Here is a 14,606-nt window from a genome sequence, read left to right as displayed (position 1 = left end):
AAAGAACTGGCATACACACACACACACACACACACACACACACACACACACACACACACACACATATATCTTTCTATCAATACATTAAAAATGACAAACAGCCACTGGAAGAAATCAGCAAATATAAATGAATTGAAAGTTCATAAGTGGTCCGGGAGGTGGTGCAGTAGACAAAGCATTGGATTCTTAACCATGAGGTCCCGAGTTCGATCCCCGGCAGCACATGTACCAGAGTGATGTCTGGTTCTTTCTCTCCTCCTGTCTCTCTCATGAATAAATAAATAAATTTAAAAAAAAGAAAGTTCATAAATGGGAAAGTCCAAATGGCCAACATATGCAAGGAAAGATACTCAGTATGATGAATAATCAGGAAATCCATACACAAACCTTGGCAAGAGGTAATGTGCATCTCTGATTATGCCAAAAGTTGGTGAGAATGTGGTAATATTTCTCAGAAATGTTGATGGGAATACACAATGACTTAATTCATTTGGAAAGCAGGTTGTCAATGCCTACTTAGGGGAGATTATTTTTGTGCGGGGGGGTTTCTGCTTTTCAGATGGTGAGTAGATAATCAATCAACAAAGGTGAACTTTATTGCAAGTGTAATGTTTACTATATATTCAACCATGACGACTCCTATAATAAAGGAAATATGTCTAATGTCATGTAAGATTGAAGGTGTATTTTCACACACCCAGAGAAACTCTCACACACTCCCTAGGATTCATGAAGATTTACTATTACATAATGGAGGAAACCACCTAATTTCAGGGTGGGAAATGACTGAATCAAGTGTGGTTTAGATTAGAATCATACTGCAATGCAATCTCCTGAAATAAAAGCACCAAATCTACATGTATGGCCACATCTCAGAAGAGATGATGATGAAATGAAGTGGACCCCACCTGCAGGGGTAAAGCTTTGAGAGCGGTGAAGCAGGACTGCAGGTGTCTTTCTCTCTTCCTCTCTATCTCCTCCTTCCATCTCTATTTCTGATTGTCCCTACCCAATAAATAAATAAAGATAATAACTTTTAAAAAACTTTAAATAAAATTAAGTGGAAAATAATATAGTAAGATGTCCTTTAGAAGAAATTTTAAGGCATAGAATGGGGAGTCGGGCTGTAGCACAGTGTATTAAGCGCACATGGCACAAAGAGCAAGGACCAGCATAAGGATCCCAGTTCGAGCCCTCAGCTCCCCACCTGCAGGGGAGTCTGCAGGTGTCTATCTTTCTTTCCCCCTCTTTGTCTTCCCCTCCTCTCTCCAATTTCTCTCTGTCCTATTTAACAACAACGACATCAATAACAACAACAATAATAACTACAACAATAAAACAACAAGGGCAACAAAAGGGAATAAACAAATAAACATTTTAAAAAGACATACAATATGTTATTTATGTATTTGTAAATATATATGCTTGAAAATTATACTCATTTAATTTACAACAGTTAATAAATGATAATAGAGTAGGAGTAGATAGCCTAATGGTTATGCAAAGAGACTGTCATGCCTGAGCTTTCAAAGTACCAGGTTCAATCCCTGCACCAACATAAACCAGAGCTGAGCACCGCTCTGGTAAAGAGGTGGGGTGGGGGGAGCACATAGATAGGTGAGGAGTAGAAATCTGACTACCTAGATAATTTTCCTAAAGATTGATTAATTGATAGATGAATTGACTGATAAGTGAGGGAAAGTACACGAGCTCACAAGTCTTGTACTCCACCACTACATCCCTCCCAGGCTGCTGCATACCTTTTACGTCTTAAAAAGATATTCTCTAGGGATTGGGAAACTTACACCAATATATGGGGGGATCATCTGAATCAAACGATACAAATATGGAAAATGTTAACATGTTTTGTTAGCAGTGAAGTAGGTGTCTTTTTCTCTCCCTCTCTATTTCCCCTTCTATTCTCAAGTTCTCTCTGTCCTAACAGATAAAAATAAATCAATATTTTTAAAGGAAAAGTAAACGAGTTTAAGAAGTATTTCATTGTGGTCTGGTTTTGTCACAGAGTCTTGCTTGGCTCTCTGCTTTCCTGCAGTGGCTGTGGCCTGAGCTACGCACCCTGATGGTCTCCCAGGGCTCCTGCCTCTGTGACTCCCCCTAACCCACCTGGCTCCCAGGTGGGCAGAAACCCCAGAGATCTGGGCTGCAGACCAGAGAGGCAGAGAGAAGATCGGGGAAGAGGTGGTGGCCAGGTATGAGGAGACCAAGTTCCAGTTCCAGCTTCAACACTGGCCCTGGAAATGGTGTAGAGGAGAGAATGCAGATCTGAGGCTTGGGACTAGCCCAACTTTGTGGAGGGGGTGAGAACTATCCTTTCCCACTTCCTGGTTCCTGGAGCTCACACTTGCAGAATTGAGAACTCAAGTCAGTATAACAAGGTTTACTAGTATTGTCAATTTTCTGTTATGGTCCCCATTTCAAACACTCAAGTTCTGCTTCCCCCATAAACTGTCTAAATGGCCAAGGGAGTTTCCATACTTGGACATCCAATTTATTTCTCCCACCTTTCTCCTCACACGTAATAGCAGAGATGGGGGGGGGGGGGACAAAGAAAAAAGGAATGGCTCTTTGCTATTTGTTTCAGAAGATGTGGTTGTTATCATCACTTGGCTTTAGCACAGAGATTTTTGTGAACTGGTCTCAACACTGAACCAACACTTACAATCCACTCAGAGGTGTAAGCAGCCAGCTTTAAAGTGGACGCAAGTTGGAAAACAACTTATTTTTAGGTTGGAGTCCACCTCAACCCATAAAATGGCACTTCATACTGAGTTCATAGAGTTGCATTTGCTACTCTATAAACTGCATCATATCTATGTAGATGCAGATGCAGATGCAGATGCAGATGCAGATGCAGATGTATATGTATATATATGCATGTTTATTTTTAGTAATGACAGAGAAAGAGAGAGAGAACGAGAACCAGAGGAGCAGTCTGGCATATGTTGTGCTAGGGACTGAACTTGAGACCTCAGACCTGCAAGCAACATGGGTTACCACTGTACCACCTCCCAGGCCACTTAAAACGACATTTTTATTTTATGAGGCACCAAGAAATGAACACAGGGCAATGCTGCCAAGTGACCTTCCTGGTCCAACTTTTATTTTATTTTATTTATTTTGAGAGAGAGCAAGAGTAAGAGAGTGGGACAGACAGTCAGAATGAGAGAACAAGAGGAAAGGCTCCATAGCACTGTCCCACCATCTGTGGAGCTCTCTCAGTGCCTCCATGGTGCTCCCAGGTGGTGTCAGGGCTCAACCCCAGAAATCATGTGCTATACTAGAAAATCAATCTCCCAGGTCCCTTCACCTAGATTTTTTTTTAATAATTCCAAGAAATAATTTTCTGGTTACCCCTATTTATTTAACTTAGGAAAGTAGCCACAGATGTTTCCTCAGGTTGTTAAAGGTCTCAGGAAGAAAATCAGTCAAACCCTATAGACAAATGAACAGAGACTATAAACAGGCCAATTACAGGAAGAGTCTAATTAAACACGACAGGGTTTCAACTTACTGGTTAACCGGAAAATGCTAATTAGACAGGAAACTGTTTTCACCAGCTGACTGGGAAGATGAAAGTGGGCGGCATAAACAACTGTCTCCCATCCGCTTGGAAGCAGGTTTTGAAGTAGTTTGTGGCATCAAAATATTAGTGAAGTCTTGTTTTATGAAGAGATAAAAATAACAAAAACACTCCCCTTGAAAATCTCCCAGGAGGAGCCAGGTGATGGCACAGCCAGAAGAGCATACATGTTACAGTGTGCAAGGACCCGGGTTCAAGTCCCAGTCCCTACCTGCTGGAGAAAAGCTCCCCAACCAATGAAGCAGTGCTGCAGGTGTCTCTCTGTCTCTTTCCCTCCTCCCTTCTCAATTTATCTCTGTCTCTATCCAATAAAAATAAAATATTAAAATATTTTTAGCTCAAGAAAAGAAAAAACAGGGAGTTGGGCAGTAGCGCAGCGGGTTAAGTGCACGTGGTGCAAAGCACAAGGACTGGCATAAGGATCCTGGTTCAAGCCCCCAGCTCCCCACCCCCAGCTCCTCCACTCTCCACTGGAGGGGAGTCGCTTCACAGGCAGTGAAGCAGGTCTGCAGGTGTCTGTCTTTCTCTCCCCCTCTCTGTCTTCCCCTCCTCTCTCCATTTCTCTCTGTCCTATCCAACAACGATGACATCAATAACAACAATAATAACTACAACAATAAAACAACAAGGGCAACAAAAGTGAATATTTTTTAAAAAGAAAAGAAAAACAGAAAAAAATAATCCTATCTGTAATATATATAACACACACACACACACACACACACACACACACATATATATATATATATGCAGGCTTCCAATAATTCACCTATTAAGGAAAATTCTTCAGTAGCTCTGAAGGTGGCACAGTGGTGGAATTCTACACTCTTAAGCATGAGGTTCCAACTTTGAGTCCTGGCATCCCACATGCCAGAGTGATCCTCTAGTTCTGTCTCTCACCATTTCTCTTTCTGTCTTGTGTGAAATATATAAAATATATAAAATAAATCTTTTGAAATAAAATACCAATTGAAATTTTTAGTGTGAAGAACTTATCTTTCAACTTAGCAACTCTGTGTCTAAGGAATCTGTGTCACTAAAATTCTCACAGAAGTGTGCAAAAAATGTTCAAAGACATCATGGGATTGATGGAAAATACCCATCGATTAAGGACCGCACATGTATGCAATGGAATGCCATACAAGTTTGGAAAAGGATTCTTTACGTGTGTCAGAAGAAAAAGAACAAGGAGGAAGAGGAGGAATAGAAGAAGCCACAGTGTGCTAAAGTACAGAGATCCAGAGAGTTAACAATCCTTTTTGTAAGATCCTTGAAATCCAAACAGAATTCCAACACAGATGAGATTGTGTATAGCAGCTCTCTCCAGAGAAGGAAGCCTGGGGGAAGAGGGAAGGCCTTTTTACTTTGTATTTGAACAACCGCAAGAGCTGGAAGGTACCGAGTGGCTATCACAGGAGTGTCCTCTGCTAAGAAGGTCCTTTAGTTAATCCTTAGAAGGCCCCCCCCATGGTAGATGCTACTGTGATTATTTCTATGGTCAACAATTGACGAAACTGAGATCTGAAGAAATTAGCCTGTGGCTTGGGGGATGCTCAGCTGCGGAGAGTAAGTCATCTGCCGGGTCAAGGAGCTGGTGGATTGAGGGAAAGAGGTGCTGTGCTTGGAGCACCGATCTTTACTGGCAGGCTCTCCACTCTCTGGACTCCACAGTGTGTGGGCCTGGAATCTGGCGCTCACATTTTGCTTAGAGGGGGCCCCAGGCTCCACCTCCATCCACCCTTCAACACCCTTCAGCTCAGCCCACAAGCAAATCTTGAAAAAATACTTCAGTGATGTTTTCGCTTTTCTCTTTTTTCTTTTCATTTCTTTTTTATTTGTTTGTTTTTGCAACTTAGGCTGCAGCCTTCTTGACAATAAGAAGGGCAAAATGGTGTCCCTCCCATGTGGTCTGAGAGGCAGTGTGGTGGCTTGAATGTCGGATGTCAGAGCTTGAGGTTCTGATTTCAATCCCTGGGCACTACCTGTGCTATAGTGATGCTCTGGTTCTTCCCCTCCTCCTCTCTCTCGTGCTAACACATCTTTAAGAACATAGTATCACTGATAATGCCCCCAAGATGATCTATACCCATATATCTATATATGATCCAGAACCTGAGACAGAATATGTGACCTTACATGGCAGAAAGAATATTGCAGAAATGTCTAAAGGCCTTCTTTAAAAAATATCTATCTATCTATCTATCTATCTATCATCTATCATCTATCTATCCGTTTAACAGCAAGAGAGAATCAGGTATCACTTAGTCATATGTGATGCCAGGGATCAAACTTGGGACCCCAGGCTTGAGGGTTCCGTCTCTGGACATACACACACTAGAGTAGTGGCCTGAGTGTTTCTCTCTCACACATGTAAATCTCTTTCATATAAATAAATAAATAAATAAATCTTTACAAAGAAAGAACAGCAGCCCTAGAGGTGATGCAGTGAATCAGGCACTGGACTCTCAGACAAGAGAATCCCTGGCATTGCATGTGTCCAAGTGATGCTCTGGTTCTCTTTCCCCTCTCTTCTCATTAATAAATAAATAAGTAAATAATTTTTAAAATAAAATGACAAATAAATATGACATAAAATAGCAGAACTAGACGCCGGACAGTAGCACAGTAGGTTAAGCCCACATGGCTTGAAGCGCATGGACCGGCCAAAGGATCCTGGTTGAAGCCCCCGGCTCCCCACCTGCAAGGGGGTCACTTCACAAGCAGGGAAGCATGTCTGCAGGTGTCTATCTTTCTCTCTGTCTTCCCCTCCTCTCTCGATTTCTCTCTGTTCTATCCAACAACAGCAATAACAACAAGGGCAGGAGTCAGGTGGTAGCGCAGCAGGTTAAGCGCACGTGGCGCAAAGCGCAAGGGCCCGTGTGAGGATCCTGGTTCGAGCCCCCTGCTCCCCACCTGCAGGGGAGTCACTTCACAGGCGTTGAAGCAGGCCTGCAGGTGTCTACCTTTCTCTACCCCACTCTGTCTTCCCTTCCTCTCTCCATTTCTCTATGTCCTATCCAACAACAACAACAGCTATGACAACAATAATAACTACAACAAGCACAACAACAACAGCAACAAAATGGGAAAAAATGGCCTCCAGGAGCAGTGGATTCGTAGTACAGGCACTGAGCCCCAGCAATAACTCTGGAGGCTAAATAAATAAATAAAATAACAACAAGGGCAACAAAAATGGGGAAAATGGCCTCCAGAAGCAATGGATTCCTAGTGCAGGTACTGAGCACCAGTGATAACCCTGGAGATAAAAATAAATAAGTAAAAATTCAAAACTATGCTTTGGTAAAAGAAGGAAGGAAGGAAGGAAGGAAGGAAGGAAGGAAGGAATAAGTGGAAGGAGAAATAGAAAAGAGGAAGGAAATTAAGGTCTGGAAATACTGCATATAATGGCACCCTGCTCAAGAGTCTCTCTCTCTCTCACTAAAAAAAGTTTTGAAAATGTAAAGGCAGCTCAGAAGGTAGTGTAATGGATACGGTACTGGACTCTCAAGCATGAGGTCCTGAATTTGATCCCTGGTATCGCATGTACCAGAGTGAGGCTCTGGTTCTCCTTTTCTTTTTCATGTATAAACTTAAAATAACTAAAAAAGGAGAAGGAGGAGTAGAAAAGGCGGAGAAGGAAAGGGATAATGAAGAAGGAAAAGGAATAGAAGCAGCCTAGCCCAACATGATGAGATCTGTGTGAGATTTGTATCAAAGCACTCCAATGAGAAAAGTGAGCTGGCATATAAGTCTGGGCCACACTGAGCACTGCTGAAGAGGAGCTGTGGGCATATGGGCCTTGTTAAGATAGCGTAATGTCACAGTTAGAGAAATGGTTCAACGGGCAGGGCAATGAACTTGCACACCTGAGTTTGATTCCTGGTCCTGCATGTACCAGAGTGGAGCTCTGACTTGTGTCTTATTGGAACTCTCTCACATGTAATAAGTAAAATAAAAGTCTTAATGACTTTTTGCTTGAATATTTCACACTGGCTAAGAAATAAAGCAAAGGGGAAGTTGCAGTCGGTTTCTATTGTTACATCCAATATTCAATATCAAGATGGTCCAATATCAAGCAAACCTTGATATTCAAAGAAAAAGGCTGTGGTCAGGGAGACAGCATAGTGGTTATGCAAAAGGCCTTCATGCTTGAAATTCTGATCTTCCAGGTTCAATCCTCACTGCCACCAAAAGCCAGAATTGAGCAGAGCTCTGGAATGATTAATTAATCAACTAATTAATTAATTAATTAAAACAGAAAAGGGAAAAATCTAGTTATTTTAAAGCAATAACAAGCTGCAACATCTCAAGAATTCCATCATTTGCTTATTAAATTGTTCTTAATATGTTTTGTACATCCTTTAATTTTCAACTAAAGGAATCCTATTTTAATCAAATATTATGCAACATATATATATATATTTATAATGATATTAACAGTTTTCTATTTGGGAAGAATCCAGTGTTCTCATATATCTGCCCAGTTAAGTATATATTTACATGTCAGTATTTCAAATGATAGTGGATTTGATGACCCCCTGACAAGTCTATCACTAATCTAAGAGAACTCACCAGCCAGAAGTGTGCAGAATAGCCCTTTCCTTACCTTGAAGATGTGAATTCTCTAGGAAGTTCTCATGATTTTCTTTTGCTTCTCCAGGTTTTGTTGATCGATATTTACTCCTCAGAGAGATTTTCCACCACCTGAAGATTACCTGTGAGTGAACGGGCCAACTGAATGAAAGCTGGTTTCAATGCCAACCACCAGTTAGGTTGAGGTGTTTGCAAAATTACTGTGGGAGGCACACAGGCCATATGTCCATCAGCAGCTGTGAGTTTGCAGCTGGGGATCTGTGGCACGGTGAACATTTTCCTTGGAGACTGGGGTCACAAAGCCTAAGTGTGGAAAGAAACCTTCCATCTCTGTTCAGCTGATGTTAACAAATGACCTGGAGGTAAATGGCTGGCTATTCCTTTCTTCCCAAACCCTCCCCCCAATTGTTGTTGCTGTTATTGTTGTTGGATAGGACAGAGAGAAATTGAGAGAGAAGACAGAGGCAGGGAGAGAAAGATAGACATCTGCTTCACCGCTTGGGAGGTGACCACCCTGCAGGTGGGGAGCCTGGGCTCGAACCAGGATCCTCGATCCAGTCCTTGCGTTTTGTACTATGTGGTACTTAACCCAGGGTGCTACTGCCCAACCCCCAGCTGGCTATTTCTTGAAGTTCTTTGAGAATAGAAATGTTCTGACTTAGAAACAGAAGGATGAATATGGGATGATCTCACTCAGAAGTTGAAAAACAAGATCAGAAGAGAAAACACAAGTAGACCCCCAAACCTATGGACATCTAATCTTTGACAAAGGGGCTCAGACTATTAAATGGGGAAACCAGAGTCTCTTCAACAAATGGTGTTGGAATAAATGGGTTGAAACATGCAGAAGAATGAAACTGAACCACTGTATTTCACCAAATACAAAAGTAAATTCCAAGTGGATCAAGGACTTGGATGTTAGACCACAAACTATCAGATACTTAGAAGAAAATATTGGCAGAACTCTTTTCTGCATAAATTTTAAAGACATCTTCAATGAAACAAATCCAATTACAAAGAAGACTAAGCCAAGTATAAACTTATGGGACTACATCAAATTAAAAAGCTTCTTCACAGCAAAAGAAACCACTACCCAAACCAAGAGACCCCTCACAGAATGGGAGAAGATCTTTACATGCCATACATCAGACAAGAGTTTAATAACCAACATATATAAAGAGCTTGCCAAACTCAACAACAAGACAACAAATAATCCCATCCAAAAATGGGGGGAGGACATGGACAGAATATTCACCACAGAAGAGATCCAAAAGGCTGAGAAACACAAGAAAAAATGTTCCAAGTCTCTGACTGTCAGAGAAATGCAAATAAAGACAACAATGAGATCCCACTTCACTCCTGTGAGAATGTCATACATCAGAAAATGTAATAGCAGCAAATGCTGGAGAGGGTGTGGGGTCAAAGGAACCCTCCTACACTGCTGGTGGGAATGTCAATTTGTCTAACCTCTGTGGAGAACAGTCTGGAGAACTCCCAGAAGGCTAGAAATGGACCTACCCTATGACCCTGCAATTCCTCTCCTGGGGATATATACTAAGGAACCCAACACATCCATCCAAAAAGATCTGTGTACACATATGTTCATAGCAGCACAATTTGCAATAGCCAAAACCTGGAAGCAACCCAGGTGTCCAACAACAGATGAGTGGCTGAGCAAGTTGTGGTATATATACACAATGGAATACTACTCAGCTGTAAAAAAATGGTGACTTCACCGTTTTCAGCCGATCTTGGATGGACCTTGAAAAAATCATGTTGAGTGAAATAAGTCAGAAACAGAAGGATGAATATGGGATGATCTCACTCTCAGGCAGAAGTTGAAAAACAAGATCAGAAACGAAAACACAAGTAGAACCTGAAATGGAATTGGCATATCGCACCAAAGTAAAAGACTCTGGGGTGGGGGTGGGTGGGTAGGGACAATATAGGCCCAAGGATTCAGAGGACCTGCTGGGGGTTGTAATGTTATATGGGAAACTGGGGAATGTTATGCATGTACAAACTATTTTATTTACTGTTGAATGTAAAATATTAATTCCCCAATTAAAAAAAAAAAGAAAGAAAAAGAAAACACAAGTAGAACCTGAACTGGAGTTACTGTATTGCACCAAAGTAAAAGACTCTGGGGTGGGGTTGGGGTTGGGGGGATACAGGTCCTGGAAAAGGATGACAGAGGACCTAGTGGGGGTTATATTGTTATGTGGAAAACTGAGAAATGTTATGCATGTACAAACTATTGTATTTACTGTTGAATGTAAAACATTAATCCCCAATAAAGAAATTAAAAAAAAAAAAAAGAAATGTTCTAACTTGAGGAAATCAGTTTCAAACTGAACTGCCGCCTCTCTCCTTCCCTTCCCCAGCTACAGGGCAGACAAGATGGTCTTCCTTCTAGAGAGTGATAGGTACAAAGGCAGGGCCAGAGGAAGCATCTCTAGGCTTTGTCTAATGCATGAAAACACCCTAAGAGAGACGATTATTATTAAGGGCTGGGGAGATAGCATGATAGTTACATAAAATGTCTTTCATGCCTGGGACTGCAAGGACCCAGGTTCAGTTCCCCACACCACCATATGCCAGAGCTGAACTATGCTTAGGTAAAACAATAAACTAAAAAGTGAGAAACAACAGGTCCAAATCTGCTGGTGATTCTCACTCTATGAGATCCAATTTCTTCCTTTTGGAAATCATACTATTTCGGGATTTCACAGGGTGGGGTTGAAATATTGTGTTCTGGAAAGCTTATGAACTTGGATCTTTTGTTAGGTGAAGAAAGATTCTATTATCTGAACAGTCTGCTGAGAAATGGAGAAGTAAGGGATGCAACTACTTGTAAGTTCACCTTTTGATGGTATACAAAAGCTATACATACATATATATATAATAGATATAATGTATAAATATATGTATTATAGAATAATAAGAGCAGAGATACAGAAAAAAATGATAGAGCCAGCAAGCCCACAGCACTGGAGAAAGCTTCAGTGATGATATCTTTTTTAAAAAATATTTATTTATTCCCTTTTGTTGCCCTTGTTGTTTTATTGTTATAGTTATTATTGTTGGTGGTGGTGGTGTCGTTGTTGTTGGATAGGACAGAGAGAAATGGAGAGAGGAGGGGAAGACAGAGAGGGGGAGAGAAAGACAGACACCTGCAGACCTGCTTCACCACTTGTGAAGTGGCTCCTCAGCAGGTGAGGAGCTGGCGGCCGGTCCTTGCTTTGAGCCACCTACACTTAACCTGCTGTGCTACAGCCCGACTCCCAAGTGATGTGATATCTTATCCTTTATCTCTCTGTCTCTGTTTCTCTTTTTCTATATGAAAATGTCAGTTTGGAGCAGTGAAGCTGCAGTGACAACAATAAATTAAATAAAATAAATGTACACAACACAGATATTCCAAAAGGTAGAAAGAAGGATCATAGAAATAGCTCACCAGGTAAGACACATGCCTTGCCTCCTTGCCATACACATGATCCAGGTTTGAGCCCTGACACCACATAGAAGGTGCTGTGGCACTGGAGGAAGCTCTGGTGCTGTGGAGTCTCTCCTCTGTCTCTCTATTTGAATGAAAAAGTGACCCGGAGTGGTGAGACCATTCCTCACCAGACTTGCATATTTTTGTTATTTAGCAATCAATTCACTAACTTTATTAATTGTATTAATGCATACATCATATTCATTGTAATGTAATAAATCTATGTTATTCCTGTATACACTTAAAAGAGGAGAGCAGTGGTCTGAGAGATGGTGCAGTGGGTAAAGCACTGGACTCTCAATCACGTGGTCTCAAGTTTGATCCCCAGAAACCCATGTACCATAGTGATGCCTGGTTTTTTTTCTCTCTCTCCTATCTTTCTCATTAATAAGTAAAATATTAAAAAGAAAGGAAGAAAGTGTTTATTTAAAAAAAAGAGGAAAGTACTCCTAGAATCTTTTTTTAGGAAGGTATTCCCTAAATGTTTCCATCTCCAGAGTCCAAGTCATCTGGATCAAATCAGGAACAAACGTGTTCAGAGCAGTAGCAGGGAATAGCTTAACTAGTGAAGATCTGAACTTCCATGCCTGAGGCTCCCAGTCAGTTCTGGCAATGCATGCACTAGAGTGGTGTTCTTGATTTTCTCTCTGTTCTTTCTGTCTCAGAAAGAACTCTCTATCTCCTCTGTATCATATAGAATATTCTCTCTCTTTCCCTAGTAAATGTTTTTTTTTAAGTGCTCAAGGGCTGGGATGTGATTCAGTGGCACAGTGCATGTTTTGCATGGATAAGGTCCCTGGATTCTATTCTGTTGATGCACACACTCCCTCAAAAGTGTTTAGTGATTTACGTAGACGAATGGTCTCAGAGGAGTTGGGCGGTAGCGCAGCGGGTTAGGCGCAGGCAGCGAGAAGTGAAACGCAAGGACGGGTGTAAAGATACCGGTTCGAGCCCCCAGCTCCCTACCCGCAGGCGGTGAGCAGGTCTGCAGTGTCTGTCTTTCTCTCCCCCTCTCTCCATTTCTCTCTGTCCTATCCAACAACAATAATAAAAACTACAATAGTAAAACAACAAGGGCAACAAAAGGGAAAATAAATATAAAAAGGTAAGTATAAGGGAAAAAAAAAAAAGAATAATGGTCTCAGAAGAAGGACCATGTGAAAATATGGCATGGGGTCCTCAAGTTGATGTTATATTTCTGTAGAGCTAGCAGCTACTTTGGGACAGTTGTCAGCACCGCAGACTCGGATCTACGCCTGCCACCTATGTCCTAGACTAAAGCTATGCTCTCTTGTGATTCCTAAAGGTTCGTTTGTTTTAAGGGCATTGCTCAGCTCTGACTTGTGGTGGTGCTGGGCACTGAATCTGGGACCTCAGAATCTCTGGCATAAACTTCAGAGCTATCTTCCTACTCTGCTGTTTGGTTGTGATCTTCTAAGTCATTTCTGGTTTCTGCTAATATGAATAAGAGTTCCGTTGGGGGTTTTGTGTGAACATAAGTCCGAGTTTCTCTGGGCTAGGTGCCCAGGAATGCAGTTTCTGGGTCATATGATCATTGTTTGTTTAATTTTTAATAAACTGTCAAAATCTTAGCACTTAAAGTGGCAATACTATTTTACACTCCTGTCAACAACTTATGAGTGATCCAGTTTCCCTCTTCCTCAAATTTGGCGTTGTCACTGCTTTAAAAAAAAATTATTTATTCATTTTCCCTTTGTTTTTGCCCTTGTTGTTTTATTGTTTTAGTTATTACTGTTGTTGTTATTGATGTCGTTGTTGTTGGATAGGACAGAGAGAAATGGAGAGAGGAGGGGGATACAGAGGGGGGAGAGAAAGACAGACACCTGCAGACCTGCTTCACCGCCTGTGAAGCGACTCCCCTCCAGGTGGGGAGCCAGGGGCTTGAACCGGGATCCTTATGCTGGTCCTTGTGCTTTGCGCCACCTGCACTTAACCGCTGCACTACCGCCCGACTCCTGTCACTGCTTTTTAAAAATGATTTTTCAATATTATTGATTTATTTGATAGAGACAGAAAATGAGAGGGGAGGGGGGAATAGAGAGGGAGAGAGACACCTGCAGCACTGCTTCACCATTTGTGAGGCTTTCCCTCTGCAGGTGGCGGCCAGGGGCTTTGAACTAGGTGTGACACCACCTTGCCCCATCACAGTTTATTTTTTTTCTTTATTTTCCCTTGTTGTTTTTTATTGTTGTTGTGGTTATTATTGTTGTTGTTGATGTTGTCATTGTTGGATAGGACAGAGAGAAATGGAGAGAGATGTGGAAGACAGAGAGGGGGAGAGAAAGATAGACACCTGCAGACCTGCTTCACCGTCTGTGAAGCGACACCCCTTCAGGCAGGGAGCTGGGGGCTAGAACCGGGATCCTTATGCCGGTCCTTACACTTCGTGCCATGTGTGCTTAACCCATTGCACTACTGACCGACTCCCCTCATCACTGTTTTTTACTCGAGTCATTCTGAGTGACAATCCTTCAGTGACACTTCACCATGGTTTTAATTCTTTTTTTTTCCAAGCCATTTTTTTTACTTGTGATTAATAGTGGGTTACAAGATTGCAAGACTATGGGGTAGATAGTTCAACAAAGCACCCACCCCCACATTTCCATGCCCTCGCCATTCCAACAACCACCACTACAATTCTGTTTGCTTGCTTCCGCTTATTTTTTGTTTTGGTTTTTGTATCCACGAGTTTAAGTTCTCTAGATTCCACATGAGTGAAACCATCTGCTAGTTGTCTTTCATCTCCTTACTTATTTCACTAAGCATAATCACCTCCAGCCCCATCCAATTTGTCCTACAGGACACAATATTTTCCTTTTTATTGCAGAGTAGTATTTTATGGAACATATATCCCATAACCTCTTTATTCAGTCATTTGTTGATGAGTATTTA

The 14,606-nt window shown here is 41.6% G+C and overlaps 1 protein-coding gene across 1 annotated transcript in view; it reads right to left on the bottom strand.

Moving 5' to 3' along the window:
* FBXO36 (F-box protein 36) overlaps positions 1 to 14,606 on the bottom strand; it is a 57,106-nt gene that overhangs the window by 17,979 nt on the left and 24,521 nt on the right. The window contains exon 2 of the mRNA XM_007520160.3: positions 8,208 to 8,316. Coding sequence (XP_007520222.1) covers positions 8,208 to 8,316 — 109 coding nt within the window. The remainder of the gene's footprint in view (positions 1 to 8,207; positions 8,317 to 14,606) is intronic.

This window comes from Erinaceus europaeus, chromosome 7 (genome assembly GCF_950295315.1).
Source record: "Erinaceus europaeus chromosome 7, mEriEur2.1, whole genome shotgun sequence".
Classification (NCBI taxonomy): domain Eukaryota; kingdom Metazoa; phylum Chordata; class Mammalia; order Eulipotyphla; family Erinaceidae; genus Erinaceus; species Erinaceus europaeus.
Note: the sequence above shows the minus strand (reverse complement) of the source record. Positions and strands in the feature narration are given on the sequence as shown.